The 18239-nt window shown below is 34.4% G+C and overlaps 1 protein-coding gene across 1 annotated transcript in view; it reads right to left on the reverse strand.

Annotated features, from left to right (window-relative positions):
- The window catches only part of MCPH1 (microcephalin 1), a gene marked incomplete at its 3' end in the record, with an annotated part of 126489 nt that overhangs the window by 76967 nt on the left and 31283 nt on the right, over positions 1-18239 (reverse strand). Inside the window, 3 exon segments of the mRNA XM_082276922.1 lie at positions 3607-3684; positions 10007-10169; positions 13530-13567. Coding sequence (XP_082133048.1) covers positions 3607-3684; positions 10007-10169; positions 13530-13567 — 279 coding nt within the window.

Raw genomic sequence — 18239 nt, forward strand, 5'->3', positions numbered from 1 at the left:
TGTGTACTAAACACTGCAGTTCAGATTGAGAAGGTATTTCTCCATAAATCACAATAATTTAGTGGAGGTTTCTCTCCAAATTAAGTTTAGCTTTTTATTCTCCTGCTTAGTCTTTGCTCAATATTTTTGTAAAACTTTGATTTCAGCAGATGACTGAATTAGTTACAATGCAAGAACTTAACCCAAAACAAAACAAAAACCCCAGACACATTTCTGGAGGCTGACTTAACAAAAGGTACTGTAAGGGCAACAAGGCTTCTGAAGGGTCTAGAAAAAATATCTTATGAGGAGGGGGTGAGGGATCTGGGGTTGTTTAGATGGAGGAGTTTCAGGGGGGACCTCGTCACTCCCTACAATCACCTGAAAGGAAGTTGCAGTGAGGTGGGGTCTGGTCTCTCTTCCACTGTGCCTGCAGTGAGAAGCCCAGAAGAAATGGCCTTAAGCCATTAATCTCCCACAGGGGAGATTCAGATCAGATATTAGAAAAAAAAAAAAAAAAAAAATCAGTGTTACAGTGGTCAGGCATTGGAATAGGTTGCTCAGAGAGGTTGTGGAGTCACTATCCCTGGAGGTGTTTAAGAGGCATCTGGATCTGGCGGGAGATGTGGTTTAGGGGTTACAGTGGAAGTGCTGGGTGGATAGTTGGATTGGATGATCCTGTAGGTCTCTCCCAGCCTTGATGATGCTATGATTCTATCTTGAAAAAAGTAAATGATTTTGAGAAAGATGGAAGAAATCTCTATATTTTATACTGACATTAAAGCTGCTGTCAAGAACACCCAACCACTCACACCACCACCCTTCTTCTTCTTCACTGCAAATGTGTCACTCACCATTACTAAAGTGTAGCAGAGACAAAATAATATTTCTAATAGTACTTCATGATCTGATTTTATATAAACCTAAAGAATGTAAATTAATAGTCACTGTCTGAAGAGTTGCATAAAATAATGTATTTGAAATTATTGCTTAGTATTTTATTGGTTTTCACAGCAAACTTCTAAGGACTAAAAAACTAAAAAAAAAACCTTCTCAAAATTGCCTTCATGAATTTCCAAGAAATGTCTTAGAGAGCAAGTCTAGAAGAGTCATCACACTACTAGAGGAGCTACACATACCAACAAGCACACAGCATGCCAAGAGACACCCAAAGAGCTGTCATTTTTCAGCCTAGAGGAGAAAAGGGGAAGGGGAGAGACCTTAACGGTGCCCACAACTGCCTGATTGAGGACATAGAGAGGACCAAGCCAGACCCTTACTGGAGGTGCTCTGCTATGAGACAAGAGACAGGGACAAGAGGCAGTAAATACAATTTGGAATTGGGGAAAGTAACTTTTTCTTTTCATTTATTCATTTATTACCATGAGGGTGGATTGGACAAGTCCCTTGGAGCAGAGTGTTGAACTAGACAACCTTCAGAGGTCCCTGCTAATCTAAAATACTTTATGATTCTATGAAATTAAACAGAAATGCTGAGTCTACATTATTGCATTTCCTGTGTTGCTACATTTAATCAGACAACTAAAGAAAATACTCCCAATATTTGAGATAGTAAGCATATCCAAAAAGCTGATAAAAACAAACAAAAAATCCCCCAAAAAGTTCTTAAAAACCATGATGGAATCTGAATGGTCAACCTGGTAAAGAAAAGTAGTGCTAACTTCTGGTTGACATTAAATTTCTTTATTTTAGTAAGAAAACGCTGTATGACAAAAATAATTTAATATTGCATGGCTAGTTTTAATTTGTTGAAAAAAAGTTTATAAAATTTGAGGCTTTCAGATGACTGTTCTGGGAAAGTGATCAAAAATACGGATGTAGACATTGAATAAATTGTTTAATGAGACTTCATTTTGGGGGAAAAAGGATCAATTTATCAGCACAAATGTAAACATTTAGAGTGAATGTCTTTAAATGACATTTAATCTAAAGAAAATTGCATGGCTTGAATTCCAAACGCCACAGTGAAGCAACAGGAGGACATGTCAGATGGAAGGCAATAAAAGGAAACAGAAGGCTGCAACAACTGCTTTGGACTTGGTACAAACAATTAAAACATAACAGCAAGGTAACCTCTACTTTTAATTCCTTCCTGTAATCAAATAAACAGCATGTGAAACTAGAATGCACTTCCATTTTCCCTAAGTACTTTTTAGGAAAGAAACAAGGGAAAAAAAGCAAATAAAACCACCATTCATGTTCAAATAATAATTGCATCTTTAAAAAAATAAGGTATCTGTTACAGTAAGAAATGAGAGTGACCAAAGAAGGGAATGATTGGAACGGTAATGGAAATACCACCTTGGACACCAACTTTGTTCCTTTGCAAGAACAGCAGATTGCAAATAGAAGTGATTCAGCACAACCCTAACCTCCCTCAATTTTACATTCTCACCATCTCTCAAATTCTGCTTACTTCTGCTTTAGGAATAAAACCTCTAAATGGAATCTAAAAAACAGCCCCAAGAGGAATCACTTGTAAAGAATGCTATGTACATTGTTACTGATAGCATACTTTATTATTAATCAAGGTAGTCTGAAAAGAAACAGAAAACTCAAAGCAACATAACATGAAATTCAGTGTTGATTTTTTCATAGAAATACAGAAAAGGGGAAAAAAAAGAACATGCTTCTTATTTATTTTTCACACTTTTACCATTCTTACTCTATTTGAATATATAAAATAATCTACTTTCTCCTTTTAGAAAAAATATGAAATTATAATGAATAATTAATTTCTTTAGGCTTATTTGAGAATAACTGCTAAAGTTTACCTAAACTTGAGAACATACAACTTACAATCATGAAATAAAGCTTCATGTTGAATATGTAAATTTACCTAAGTTATAGATTTAGAAAGAATCTCAAACAGAAGTTAATAAAATTACAGTAAAAATAAATTTCATACCCCATTAACTGTTCTTTCTTCAAAGCCTGTATGAAACTTTGAGAAATGAATTGCAGACACGAATTTAGTAGAGGGAAAATTATTGGAATGATTGACTAGTAACCAACTAGAATTCTACTTGTTTTGAAACCAAAATAAAATTCCTGTTTACTCAATTACAATACATGAAGTGGACTGAGGTCTACACAGGTACATCATGCCCCCACATACCCACTTTTGCACTGGTTCCCATTTCAGTACTTGAGAATGACTATTAGAGGCAGGAAAAATGCTTCATTTTTTCCTACTTAGCAGTTCTAGAAGACCACAGTAATTTTCCATTGCCCAAGTAAATTCTGGGCCAAAAAAACTGAGACCTGCATGACCTGAAAATCTTTCCATTTGGCAATAACGTGCCTCTCCAGTTTGTACACAGGTACAGATAGAAATAAAATTAAAGTACATTAATACTTCAATAAGATGCTGGTTTATTCAGGTGTTAATTGGTGAATCAATATTTTGCATTTTCCACACGTACCAAAGTTTTTGCACACATTTCAAAAAGTAGTGGACGAAGAAGAAAATAACTCCTCACAGTACTTGCTTTAAAAAAATATTTTTCTAGTAGGCTTTCTTATTCACAAAACCTAGTCAGAGGACAAATCACTTCCCAGATAAACAAAAGAAGGTTCACAAGCTTAAAGGACCATTACACTTACAGGAGCCGCAGGGAAGCTGGATGAAAGCTCATATGGCTCCTCTGAGATCCAATGGCCTAATTCCAAAGACCACAGAACCTAAAATAAAATAAGTGGTAAGTAGAAGCTTAAAATTTCTAAAATAAACTTTCTGAATGTGCAGTTAGAAGTCACAGTGCTGTTACAATAGTTGGTTTGCTATTTCATTTACCCAAAACAAATGATTTGCTGAAAAATCAAGAAATCAGAAAGATACCAATTTTATAACTAAAACAAACCATTGAAATATCAGTCGTACTTCTATGGATAGCTATATCAAATTTTAAAACAGTGTGAGGACATTAGAAAAGTCAACTATTTTAAAATCACAATACATAGAGCAAAAATTTGAAAAGGAAAGTCATATCAGTTTTGTTCTCTCAGCTCAGTAATCACTGAACTTCACGAGGTTCCTGTTGGCTCATTTCTCCAGCTTGTCAAAGTCCCTCTGAACAGGAACACCCATCTGGTGTACCAAATACTCCTCACAGTTTTCTAACATCTGCAAACTTGCTGAGGGTGCATTCTTCCCCATCATCCAGATCATAAATGAAAATGTCAAACAATACTGGATCCCTACTACTGACAAGGATTATACAACTATTGCATAGAATCCACACTACATATATAAATCATCCTGCAAACAAGAGTAACCCAATTTCTTTCTCCTTGGTATCCTCCTTTATCAGTGTCATACTCTAGAGCAAAAAAAAGACTGCAGAACACTGACTCTCTAGAAAATACATAATCATTTGTGTTCAACTGAGCTCTGAAACACTGGATCAATATGATCTTTAGAGGCTAGTAATCCTAAGACTGTGGACTACTTGCAGACTTCTCATCAGGGCCAGCACCAAATGCTTAACAGAAAAAAACAACTTAAAATGGCTGTATTTTCAATTTTTGAAATACAGTATTCTTATTATTTTTTTTGGCAAAACGTTCCCCAAACTACTCCATCCAGCATTTTTTATGGATTGATTTTCAAAACATTCTTCAGAACAATTTATCATAACTTGCAGTTGGTTGACTATAATATTAAAAGCCCCGTGGAGAGTATTCAAATACTCTCTCTCAATTGGTAAAGCACTGTCTTAATGGGAAAATGGAAAAAGACACAGTCCTAAATTGGCTCCACCCTTGAGTCATATAAAGGACTCCTAATTTGTAGATAGTCTAAATTCTGAAGCCCATTCTAAAGGAAGACGAGATTATTTTCCTTACTGGTTTTATCAGTGGTGAGCCATGAAGCTTCTCAGAGAGGTAAAACACTTGTATCTTCTTTGGCAAGTTTGTCCACTGTCACTCAATTCAACATCTTTTCCCTTTTACAGGTATTTGAGCTTCACAATATCTCTTCTATAGTTGCCATCTGGCACCCCTTAAGTTGGAGTCAAAAAAAGAAATGTTACCAACCAGCAGTGGGACACCCTGCTGTTCCTAGAGCAAGCTAAGCTAACTGAACAAGAAACATACATATACCCCCCAAAATAGGATATATGAAATTTATCAGAAAGCAAATCCCTGTTTTAGGATAATTCTACCTCTCTCATATTTTTCCTAAATAGTTCTCTAGCCATTTCAAATAGATGAAGTCTGTTAGCACAGCCATGCACTATTAAACAGCTGTCATTATTCATCTTAGAACAAGCTGAATTTCATCAGTGTCTCAAATTTTTTCCCATGCTTGATTCACAATAACTGAAATACTCTGCCATGCAAATGCAGTTTAAATTTAAATTATAAAATGTTGCCTCACAAAATTCATGAGCAAGTCTATGAAATATTCCCCATAGATAAAAACTGTCATTATATATTTTAAGCATGGTACAGTTATCCTTTACAGTGTTACAGCTCACTAATGGAAAATTCTAAACTGAACAGATTGATCATGAACTAGCAATGTAAACCTCATAAAATGGCCTAATTGTATGTAAGAAAATAAGTTTCTGTAAAGGGCTCTTTTGCCCCAAATCTGTTGCTACAAGAAGTAAATTTCAAGCTCAGTTTTCATAAAAAAATTATTTTCTAAGTAAGTTCTATAGTTTTCAGTCTAAAGTGTCTTATGCCTGATGACTTCCAGGGACACCAATAACCTCTAATGTGAACTTCTACAAAAGCTGGTGCCTTGTGTGATGTGACAAGAGATGTTTGACTTGTGAGGAGAGATGTCCAATCTTGCAGGCCATTGGAAATGAACAGTGATTTTTTTCTGATAATAAAAAGCAGCATATCTTTAGACTTCTTGCTAAACTCGGTTACAAAACATCCAAAGAATATTATGTTTACTTTTAAAAAAAGAACAATCAAATATTTGAAAATACAACAGTTGTAAAAAAAGAGAAAATAATTTCTAGTCATTATATCATACCAAACATGAAAATAAGAGTTAAGCACATTAATAAATCAATGACCTTTAAAAAATATTCAAAACCTAATAATGCATTGCAGTGTTCAGCTAAGAAAAGTATGGTAACTTCTTAAAAACATACAGTTAATACTGCAACTTAGGATTGTAAAATAGAAATTTTAGGGTGGTACCTGTGTATATTTTTTACAATTACTTTTAACAATTTACAGTAAGAATATCAAAGCCTCTTAGCTTTATACTTATAGCTGTATATATTTATTGAACACAAAAGAAACTTGTTAATGTGAGTAATTTCTCTTTTAATCACAATATAAATCAACTTTAACTGAACCAAGAAAATTGTAACTTTTAATAAAATTCATAGAGACATACTACATTAAAATAAATTCTTCATAAATAAACTTGAGCAGGAACAGATGTACCATGCTGTACTACACATACATCATGTCCTTATAGTACCAAAATTATGTTTGTATCAAAAGTAGCTGGAAAACAACCCAAATAGATTAAAATGTAAACCCAAAAGATTAGTTATGATTAAGTAATCCTAGTTCACTTTCCAGGCCAATTCTACAGCCATGACCTCTATCAACCCTTGTAGTATTTACAGAATTTTGTTTAGAAATGAAATTTGTTTGTCTTAACAAAAGATGGATTAATGCTTGTCTATCATGGTTCTGGAAGTGAGTACAAAGGCATCATATCTACTTTCCTAGATAAAAAGAAAATTAGATGCTGAGTTCATGAACAGGTCCTGCAGTAAATAATTAGGTCACCACTCACTAAAACATTCAGTTTTCATGAAAACAAAGACAAGAGCTTTTCATTCCAAGTCACTGAAAGTTTGATTCTGACTCTGGCAAATTTTCTACCAGTATATTTTCACAGCAACACCAAAAAAAGCTTCAGATTCATGTAATTCAAAAAGGAGTTAAGATTTGCAATATTATTCTCAACTGAAATTCTTCAGTGTTTCTATTGAGAAGAAAGAGCTATTTAGAAGTTTTCAAAGGTGCAGTTACAAAAGAGTTAGCTTAAAATGTAATGATAAAGCAGTACAGTAAGGCTCAGATATGAATGCTGGATATAGGAGTATCGGAAGTTAGGAAAATTAAAGATAACACTGAGATATTAAGAATGTATCAGATTCTAGTAGAATGGTCCTGCTGGTCATGGAGAATCAAAGTTAGGAGGATATGGGGGGGAAGACAAGAGTGGGAAAAGCATAGTTTTTCTGTGGACTTCTTACAAAGTTAAAGAATGTTTTCCTTCGTCTTTGGACTCTAGAATCAAAGTGATTAATCTGTTACTTCATGCTCAAGTATGGGCTATTTTGTCTAACTTGGCAGCACGCAACCTGTACGGCACGGAGCTCCAACAAGCGTCCTGCAGGTTATACAGCAACAAGTTTAACTTTGGGGAAGAATTTTCATCGGCATATCCATATCAGCTATGTTCTTTTATTCACAACATATAGGAAATGGTATAGCAAACATCAGGTTCTCCAGGGTCTGAAAACACCATGTGATTAGTTATTATTCAAAGTCTCTTACCTATCCAGCTAGCACACTGAATGATGATTATATGGTATTTGTACTTGAATAATTCATCTTGAAATATGCAAATGGAGTGCTATGAAGATTAAATGTCTGATGTTAAATTTGGTATTTCTCCAACATCCATCTTTAAAAATAACATTTTAAGTTTTTCTCAGAAGAAAAAAACCCTTCAGCCTAAATTACCTCCACATTACAAGTCAAAAGGCAGAGGCAAACAGCTTCTTAAAATGCTGATAAACATCTTCCAAAAGACAATCATCCCTGCTCAAAAGGGATACCATGTTATAAAGGTATTATTAATTTCTCCAGATTGATTGATTATTTTATTTGTCCAATTTGAACTATTTTATCAGTGAGAATACTAATGGTAGGATTCATTACATTTAAAGGATTGAGTTATGCAGCATCAATAAAAGGAGATGATTATTTTCTTAAATAAAATTTTCCTGACTAAAATTTTCTACTGAATTCCTCATTCTGGCTAGGTAAGGCTTCAGTTTTCTCTTCTCTAGTTAACCAATTTGGGTAAAAAGATGGCAAAATGATGCCATTGACAGAATTAGAAATAAGACAATAATGCTCTTACATGATATGATTCAATGATTTAACCAGGCTAAGAAATAATTTTTAAAAAAAGTTCAAAACACAGTTTTATTTCAGTGAAATTAATTAATTAATTAATTAATTGAGGGAATAGACATTTATGGGCAAAGTTGGACCCAGTCTTGGTGAAAGATATAAGCACAGTTCTAAAAATACTAAAAAATAGCAATCTTCCAGATGAGCAGATACTACAAGATTAAATGAACTTTTGATCTGGAGCTCTGGAGTTCTTCTCTAGTTCTTTCTCATGTGTCTCTCCCAGTAACTTCAGAACTTTAAATAGCAGCTCAATAAAATGAGTGAAAGCAGCATCAGCATTTGATCCAATAACATCTACAGGAAAAAAAACTAATCCTTGGAACAATTTCTTTCAACTTTCTGGCATTATCTGAGGGATACAGATGATCCTGTGATGAGTCTACAAGGTAATAAGACAGGAGGACAACATTTCCAATCTATACTGGTCTATGAAGAGCATAGATAGATATTTTCACCATGCATTTATTCATAGAAGTGCAGGACATAAAAAGGGCAATGAAATTCTAGGACAGCACTTGTTGGAAAATTGATTATCCAAATACTGCCTTATGTACAAAGACAGTAAACTATTTTGTAGTAGTTTTCTCCACCTCTAGCTATCATAGTAGTTATATGAAGCTTTTTCTCAAGGAAGAATGCAGCTTTCATGTTTGAGTACCCTGTTATGAAAAAGTAATTTACAGCAATTGTGTTGTGACTTGTTGAATGCTCCATACAAAGCTAAGTGTGGGACAGATAATTCAGTGTATTTATTTAGTAGATGCAAGGAATCATACAGTAGGCTGGAATGAGTCTGTGGAGATTTTCTTCTCCAAACCCCCTGCTTAAATATGTTCCTCTGAATGCAGCCAATGATACTATTAGTCTTCTTTTGCCACAAAGGCACATTACTGGATCCTTAAGGTGACCAAAGATGCCCTCTATTCCAAGAGAAATTAATCACCAAGAATTTCTGAAAAACCTGAAGTATGCCACAACAACTTCAGATAACTACATATATATCACATAGGACAAGCTTCATACTGGTAAGTGCCAGACATCTTGAAAACAAAAAGGCGGCAGTTTATTTTCTACCCAACAAGAAAATTTTGAAGTATTTATAAGAAAGAGGAAACCAAGAAATTTATTTATTCAACAACTCTTTTCTCTATAAGACGAAGAGCTATTTCCATATAAATTTCAACATCTATGTTTTATAGCTCTGGAAACATGAGGAAAGCTGAGAAACAGTCATCTGCAATGTCAGATTGAGTGGTTAATCTCTATTATTACTGTGAGCAGTTGAGATAGCTTAAGGCTGGGCTGACAGATAAGTTCCCCACCCAGTCACTACTATTTCTATTCTACATTTTTTCCCACTTGCAGCAAAATATCTAAGAATTTCCCTTCATTTTTACCAATGCTGAATACAATAAATGTTTCAGAACATAACAGAAGTATATTATATCAGGATATAAAAAAGTCAATCTGAATAATGTGAGTTGGCTAATGTTGAGCAGAAATTAATCTGTCCAAAAATAATGCATGGGACATGAGTTTCTCATCCATGAGATAAGACCTTGGGCCTTTCTAAAATACATAATGAGGTACAATACAGAAATACTTTGGCTAAATTAAGCACTGAAAAACTGTAACTAACTAACAGATCTTCACACAGACAAATTTCATCTGATTGAACTAACTCTACATAAGCCTGAATATCTTAACATTGGCAATATTGTATGTAATATGGACACAAACATGGTTGATATTTCAGCTATACAAAATAAATTTAATTTATTGTGTAGTAGAATTAAAAAGCATTTCTTACACATTCATAAGAAACAATCCAACATCCATGAGCAATTCCCAGCATAACATTCAAGGTATGACAAGGACTCCCAGTAACTACGTGACTTGTTGTTTCACACACTTCATCTGAGAACAAAAAGTCTCCAAGTTTATTCACTACCTGAATTACTGTATTTTGCTTCCTAAAAAGAAGAAAAGGTAAAAAAACCCATACAACATTGAATGGAGGAAGGCAGAATTATAAAATCATGTACACATAACACAAATTAACTCAAATTCACCTCATGTCTTTCCCCCCAATCATTTTTTATCCTTTTCTCACTAAGCCTCTACCCACTTGCTAGCCCTAAATTCATTAGCCTCTCCACAGAGTCCAAACAGACCTTCTTCCATTATCACACAATCACATGATGCCATGATGATTTTTTGCCTTTTCTTTTATACCCCTGTTATACCTTTTTTACAATTTCGGTATTCCTAATGCTTTTTTTCCTACATTCTTAGACTTGTTTGTTCAGCTAGGAGAGTAAACATTTTAGAATCTTCGTAGCTAGGGATCAGTGTGCCCCAGACCCCAAGGTCCTCTCCAGAACACATTCTGTAAACTAAGATAGAACCATCCAGGGCAAGGTTCCTTGGGGGGTGGGGGGGGGGCCCTCATTCAAGGTAAAATCATTCAAGGCCCTCATACCAAGGTAAAATCCCTTTTTCCCTTCTAACCATGTTTAACTCTTGATTTTAAGACCAAGAAAAGGCATCAACATCTACTTGCTCATCAAAGCCCTTTTGCCCCTCATATCTATCTTGTCTGTTTAAATAAAAGCTTTTGAGTGCAGAACTATCTATTATGTTGTTTATGTACAATGCCCAACACAACAGAGCCTAATTCTTGGTTTCTTTTGTAGTACTATAAAAAAATATTACCAAGAAATGCAAACATTTCGACACAGCGCACTTAACAGTTTTTCATTAGGAAGCACCAGATTTTCAGCATCTGAATAATCTGGGTCTAAATTTAGAGAGAAGTCCTAACGTTTCAATTAAAAATTCACTTATCCTTAAATACAATTATAATGAAATCTATAAAATTAAACATAAACTCCAGAATGGCCATCTATAACTGGAATTCTAATTTGAGCTCTCTGTGTAGCTAAGCAGGAGCACATAAATATATAATTATGAAAGCAGAAAGACCTTGGTATCATCAGAGAAAAGCTGTTGCATAACAATTTACTGCTCTTATTAATGATTATTTTTACAATTATAAATGATTGTTAAAATCTGTAAATGAAAGCAAAATTCTGGTGGTCCCTCTGCTCCCCACACTGACTTTGAAATGTCCATGTAACACAAGATAAAGCAATTAGGCACAACCTTGAACACAGTCACGTCTATCACAGTGGTGACCCTTTAAGGCAAAACATGTAAATTAATCACGGACACAATGCAAGCACAATCAGAGCTTCTCCAGACACCTCTGGGGTCGCTTCATTCTCACTACATTTAACTCCACAGAAAAGAAGTCTGTTAAAACTCCCAAAATATCCCAGCTAAAACAAACACTACATAGCAGAATCCCAACAAAACTGCAAAAAAAATTCTTCACAAAAATTGGAGCAATCTATTTTTCAAGAAGTTTAAAACAAAAAAATGAGTAGTGAAAACAGTGCAGCAAATTAATCTCACAATTAAGTCAAAAGGTGATATTGTATGTTGAAATACTTAAAAAAATCAAATGACTGACCCTCTCTCTGGTATGAATTCTGGCCTTGGCTATACAGCTTTGATTGTTACTAGAGTATTTAGTATTCCCTTTTCATTTTGTGAGGTTTAGCTTGGCATAGCCTACAAGTGAATGTTTATGCAACATTGCAACCCATAGGGGCTGGCCCTGTGTGCTCCCATGCCCTACCTGAACCTTTTCTTAGTTCTTCCTGTATCTACACAAAATTCCTTACAATGTGAAGAAAAACTTCTGTTGTACAGAATTGAATTGTACATCTTCTTGAAGATGTCTTACAAACTGCAGAGAAAACTCACCAGTTTATACTTGAGACAGCTGCAAAAACTGGTGGAGGAAAATTTACAGCAAAATTTCACTCAATTTTTAAATCAGAAAATTAGGTAGCTGGTGGCTGTGAATCAGTGAGCAGCATTTAATATAATCTCAAAACCCAATGCCATGAAACCATTGAACGCATGCATCTTAAAATGTAAATTCTAATGAACCGCTTTTGAGGCTGTAGCTACTGGTAAGCAGAATTGGCTTTTGACCACTGGGTTGTATTTTGGAGGACTCTTTTCTGTTCTTTAGTTCTTTCAGAAGCAGTCCCTTTCCCTTCACCCATTTACAAGTTGATGAATGCCTACAACTGTAGTCAGCCAAAAGCAGTCTTAATGAAAAGGTTCTGACAAAAAGCAATTGTTATCCCCAGACAATTTAATTTAATGAAGTAGTAATTGGGTAGTGGGAAACGTCAACATATAAGAACATAAAAGAAATAATATATTAATGACCTCTTAAAAAAAAAAAAAATACCCAGCTGAACCAGGATTTGTTCTCCTCTTTTAGGCAGACCACAGCCACTGTTTTCCCCTACTATCTGCACTGTAGAGATGATCTTTACCTCCTCTACTGTGATCCTGCATTGCATGACTTGTGAAGTTCATTTTATAGTCTTGGTGTTACTAGCATCTAGGCACATTAAACAGAAGAAAACTATTAATTCCATTTTATGTTTCTGACATACATAAGTATACTTGTTAATAGCTATTGACAACCTTTTACAAAAAACTTCTGAAAGCACCGCCACTAAGTACTGTTTCTGAGTATTTTTATCTGTGTTACTGTCAGCATTTAGTTATATCAAACCTGAAACAGATTTTTGGGTAGTATAAATATCCTGAGTTTTGAAAAAGAATTCAAAAACTGTAAGCAAGTGTAGTATAAAATATGGAATCATGTTTTTGTTGGATGTTCCTTATGCTGTAAGACTTTTAAGAGAATGATAAGAGCATGCCGGAAAATTATTAACTCTCCCCCAAAATATGCAGTGGCAGTTGCTTCTAATGTTTTGAAACTAAGTTGCTAAAAAGCCTGCAACTGATATTTATTCTGCAACTATTCATATGAAATAAAACATTTTAAACTGATGTTTCAGATTATGACTTTTTAAATAGAAATAATTAAAATGTATGGTGAAAAGGCTGTGTTGGACTGAACCATTTACTCTTTACAACTACTATTTACATTTCCTTCATAAAAATTCAAAACTTGCTTAAGATTTTAGTTTTATTGCTCTGAAGCCCTGTTGAACTCACCTACGGAACTGCTTCAGTCTGCACCACTGCAACAAAGACATACAAATACAGTCCAAATAACAATGACATATGCATGCATGTACAAGTTCCTAGCTAGAATACAGAAAGAAATAAAGTGCAGAGCCTAAAGAAAAATTTCATTTTCTATAGGCATAAAAAAATTATCAACATTCAAATTTAAATGGTGGGCTGAATAAAGAGTCAAAATGGTTAATACTTACTCAGAAGACATATTTGTTGCAACTAGTGTCCTTGTTGGGAAGAGACATGAAAGAAACAAGAAAACATCAAAAATCTGAAAAAACCTCAAATTAGAAAATGTTATATTAAAAGGTGTAAACTACTCCATAATTATAGTATCACCTGGAGAAGAGTCTATACCAATTAACAAATATTCTAGAAATATTAAACTTTGAGGACATGGAAGGAAGCAAAAGTCTGCAATCATGTTTTATGTCACAGCATACAATATAGCAGAAGACAGGAATGCTTTTTTTAATAAAAACAAAAAGCAAAGGATTTCCAGCCTGAGATGCCATAGAAATAAGAACAGTATTGGTCTACTGACTTTTCCTTTTCATCAGATGGAAAGGAAAAGGTAGCTTACCTACGACAAAGAAAACCTGTAATTTAAAATTCCAGCTTATTCCAAAAGAAAGGCAGAAACTGGCTGCGATGCTTCAGAAACAAGAGCATATTTATTGTAAAATATAATTTTAATGATTTTGTTTTTATTTTGATAGTGTATTTTTTGGGGGTTTTGGCACAACATCAGTATTTTATGTCAAGGTTAAGTAAACATTCTTTCACTCTTCAGTATTTTCTAGTGAATAAAAGTTGTCCAAGTAATGTAACACACAGGGTATACTCAAAGAATACAGCAATCCTCAAATCAGCAATTCTGAGACACCTTAAAAAGCACCCTTCTCTTCTCCTGCAATACCCCCCATAGCTTATGTGAGAAGGAGGAATGTTTGCCCCCTATGGACTTTAAATAAGCTTGGGAGGAATTATTATTACAGAGGTCAGAAGAGGAGGAAGGAAGTTCATCACCACTGATCATGAAAGCCTCCAGTATGCACAGAGGCAGGGTAGAACATGACTTTTAGCAGTATCAGAGAAATACATAACTATACAGAACATGGTAACCAAAAACACACGTAAGAGGTTTTTATCATCTTAGCTAAGAATTACTTGTAGCTACATGAACATGCACAAATAAATATACACAAACATTTTAATTTTGTAGAAAAAACAGACTGACTGAATTTTATACAATGATTTCAAAAAACTCCTAATTTTCAAAACCATTATATGAATTTAAATTATTTTTCCAGATAGCTACTGCTCCATATGAAATACTAATTCCCACTTCTGCCCCCCAATATATTAACACAACCACAAGTGGTAAGCTCCCAAAGTCTCTGCTAAAATTCAGTTTCCTTTGAGTAATGTACTGAGCTGAGAGCACAAAAATATTTAGAATTGTGAGCACAGGAAAAAAAAAATTCAGGGCAACTCATTTTGCCCAGTAATGAATCAAAGAACAAATGAGAGAACTCTGATGCAATTCCATCTGACCTCTGTTATCAGTACAGAACTGTTCTCTATTGAAAGACCAAGTAAACTTCCACATTTAAGAACAGAGTTGGAATTATCTGTGTAGACTATTAGACTAACAAAATGTAGACAAATTATGTGCATCATGACTGTTCATTATATGAACACTCTTTGCATAAATAAAACACAATTTAGATACCATTGACAAGGCAGGTATTAATAATAACACAAGTAGTAGTCATTTCAACACCACACGGTAATTTCAACCACAAAATCCAGATACTATTTAAGTCTTCAGAAGCAATATAATGCAGCATATTCAATAATTTTTTAAATTCATGATAAACATGCACTCAGACCAGACTATGTAAGCTCTACTGAATACTTCACACTGAATATGTATACAATGTGAAAATATAAACCCAAATAACAGTAAAATGGAATAAAACTTCAAAAGAAAAAAGGACGAAACTTTTGCACTGAAATATTTGAAAGAAATTCTATGCAGTATTTTTTGGAAATAAAGTTTCCAAATTCTAACTTATTACCAGCAATACTTACTGATGAAATCTTACTCTACTGATAGACTGACAGTTGAAAAGAAGATAATATGCACTTATCTTGATCAAATTTGGTTCTATTCTTAGCCAAAAGAATTTCTACTGCATTACTTCCAACTCCAAACAAGCAGTCACATTTAATTGCTTTTGGAAGTTCCAACTCAATTCTACACTGGAGTTTTGCACATAAAGAATTTGAATAAAAATAATGACAACGCAACAAGATACATCAAATATATCTTTCGTATTGTTACATACACAAAATTTGAGAATAAACACTCAAAAAGGGCATCTAGTAACACAATGAGTAAGGGTTCTTGTGTCCAAAGGACTGTACACTACCGCACAGGTTAGGTCAGATGATTAGAATCAGACGTGATGCCACATTATACAGTTATGAGTATATGCCTCATACTGTCTTAATACACATGGTAGGATCTCCATAAACTCATAAGCATTAAAGGATTCTGGGATGTAACAGCCTGGGAAGGCCAAAAACAAGGTTTAAAAGCAAGCTTTTGCTTTGATCTATCCAGTCTTTCTGGGTGGAAGCACTCATCTACGTCAAATGTGTATGTTTCAGCACGGTCATGACATTCTCCTTTACTACCTGCAGCCAAGCCTCATTGCCATCACAATCAACCTCCTTGTCTAAAAGTCTGAAGTTAAATCCACACAAAGCAATTGCACTAGGTTCTTGAGGGTCCTTGTATAGTATTAGCTCTAAAGCTAGATCCTGATGTGTCAGTTCAGAATGTGCAGAAAAATATCCTTTCTCGCATTTTTTTTTATAAATGTTATGAAAGTATTACTAATCATACCACTATTTTTGCCAAACTTGGGTTAAAAAGAAGCAATACTATAAACCAAGGCCAGAGCAGCCTGAGATCCTACAGCTGCTTCTTCAGCTTCAGAGCAAAAATGCTTGTTAGCAGTTCCTTAATACCTTGTCTATAGGTAACAAAAAATACTGGATCCACACAAATCGGGAAATCTACAGCCTGTCCTGACCTTACCTTGCAAGGTCAGCTTTTGAATTGCAGATTTTATGTTACAACACATCGTGTACAAGATGATGCAGTGAGTATTCTGAACAAATGTCTTGTCAGTGCACTTAGAAGTGATTCAAAGACTTAAGAATGCAGGAGGGTGCACACAAAATGTAGAAATTGGAAATAAATTTAATTTCTTCCAAGCTATTATTCCATTTGCATTCAGAACTGCATATTTTTGCAAGTTAAAGGTCATTTGCTAAGCAGACAATATTTTGTTTTATTGCTTCAATAAGACAAGCAGTTCTCTTTAATTACAGTTACCAAGTGGAAAACTTAGCCAAACTATGTTCTAATTTTCAGTTCTACATTTTTCAAGTTAATTGCTTTCTCCCCCACCCCCCAATATGCAATTTTTCTTCTGTGCTTTTTGTGTCTGTTTCATTTTACATGTTGCTTTTATTGAAAAAAAAAGAGTTAGCATTTACTTTCTGACCAGCAAAAAGACATCTGGTGAGCATCATTATGAGTTCTAATGCATGTTTTATAGCAGGATTATTATTAATAAAACACTGGAAAAGGTGGTATTAAGTTAACTGGTCCTTTTATTTACCATTAATCTCTGAATCCTGAAGAGTTGCATATCCATACCCTGAGTCAGAGCACACACTCCTTTCTGAGTTATTTTTGAGGTCTGGAATACAGACTTTGTTATAAATGACAGCTTCAGCTTTCCTTTATATATTTCTTAGAAGCACAGTTGCATTAAGTACTTCTTTACTGTCTGCCAACAACAAGATTTTTCTAAATCATCTGAAACAGAAAACATTCATTTCAGTAGCTAGAAGGAAACAGTATTAGTAAATCTCCCCAGTACTTAAAAGTGATACTTCCTATATGTTAACTGACCTACACCACAAAAGAGGTATCCAACATCAAAATGTATTCTTTCTCTCTTCTAAATTTGAGCTGGTGTTTCCTGGAGATGAGGGACAGGAAGAAAAAAGTCCTGTTTTGTACAACCTGCTTTTCAAGAAGGTGAACTCAAATTTTGCTTCATTAAGCTTGTCATGAGTTTTTTTTTCATAAGTGACAAATGAATGAAAATGAGACCATAAAATGTTTTTCCAGACTGGTTCTCAAGAATAAAGTGTATTTATGCAAAGAATTAATTTGCTAGGAATACATTTAGATTTGTGACTGATAAAATTCAAGCCTATGTATATTAGGCCTCATTGTGTCTTTCAGTCAAGAACACACGTCTCAAATATTTTTCAAGAAATTATTTCAACCAATAAATAGCACTTTTAGATTGCATATTACTTAGTCCAAGTGCTCCTCTTGTGCCTTAGAGTTGACTGAAGTTCTGAAAGAAATAAGCCTCAGAGTAGTCTCAAACTCAGATATGTGTTTTAGTGGAGTGAAAAAAGATCTTCAACTTCAGGACTCAACAAGATACCCTACGTGGGTTGGCCAATATACAAGGGATAGAGAACTTTTGGAGGGTGGGAGGCAGGCAGGAAAAAAACAGTGCATGTGTGAGCAAAGAAAGTGTAAGGGAGAGTGTATTATACTGTTTTATAATCTTCAAATCCCTTTCTTTGGCTATTCCAAAGAAGTCCATCAGCTGGTTCTGAAATTGGTTTAGTACACTTATAATCAATTTTGATCTTTACAACTCTATTTCAGAAGTAATAATCTTCAGTCTTAATAGTATATGAGCCAAAAGACAGAGCTGTGTGTAGTATAGGAATATTAAAAATATCAGGTTAATTTCACTCTGCCTCTATCTAAGAACGTTGTAATGAGGACCCAAAAC

Source organism: Coloeus monedula (assembly GCF_965178545.1).
Source record: "Coloeus monedula genome assembly, chromosome: 2".
In the NCBI taxonomy this organism is placed as follows: domain Eukaryota; kingdom Metazoa; phylum Chordata; class Aves; order Passeriformes; family Corvidae; genus Coloeus; species Coloeus monedula.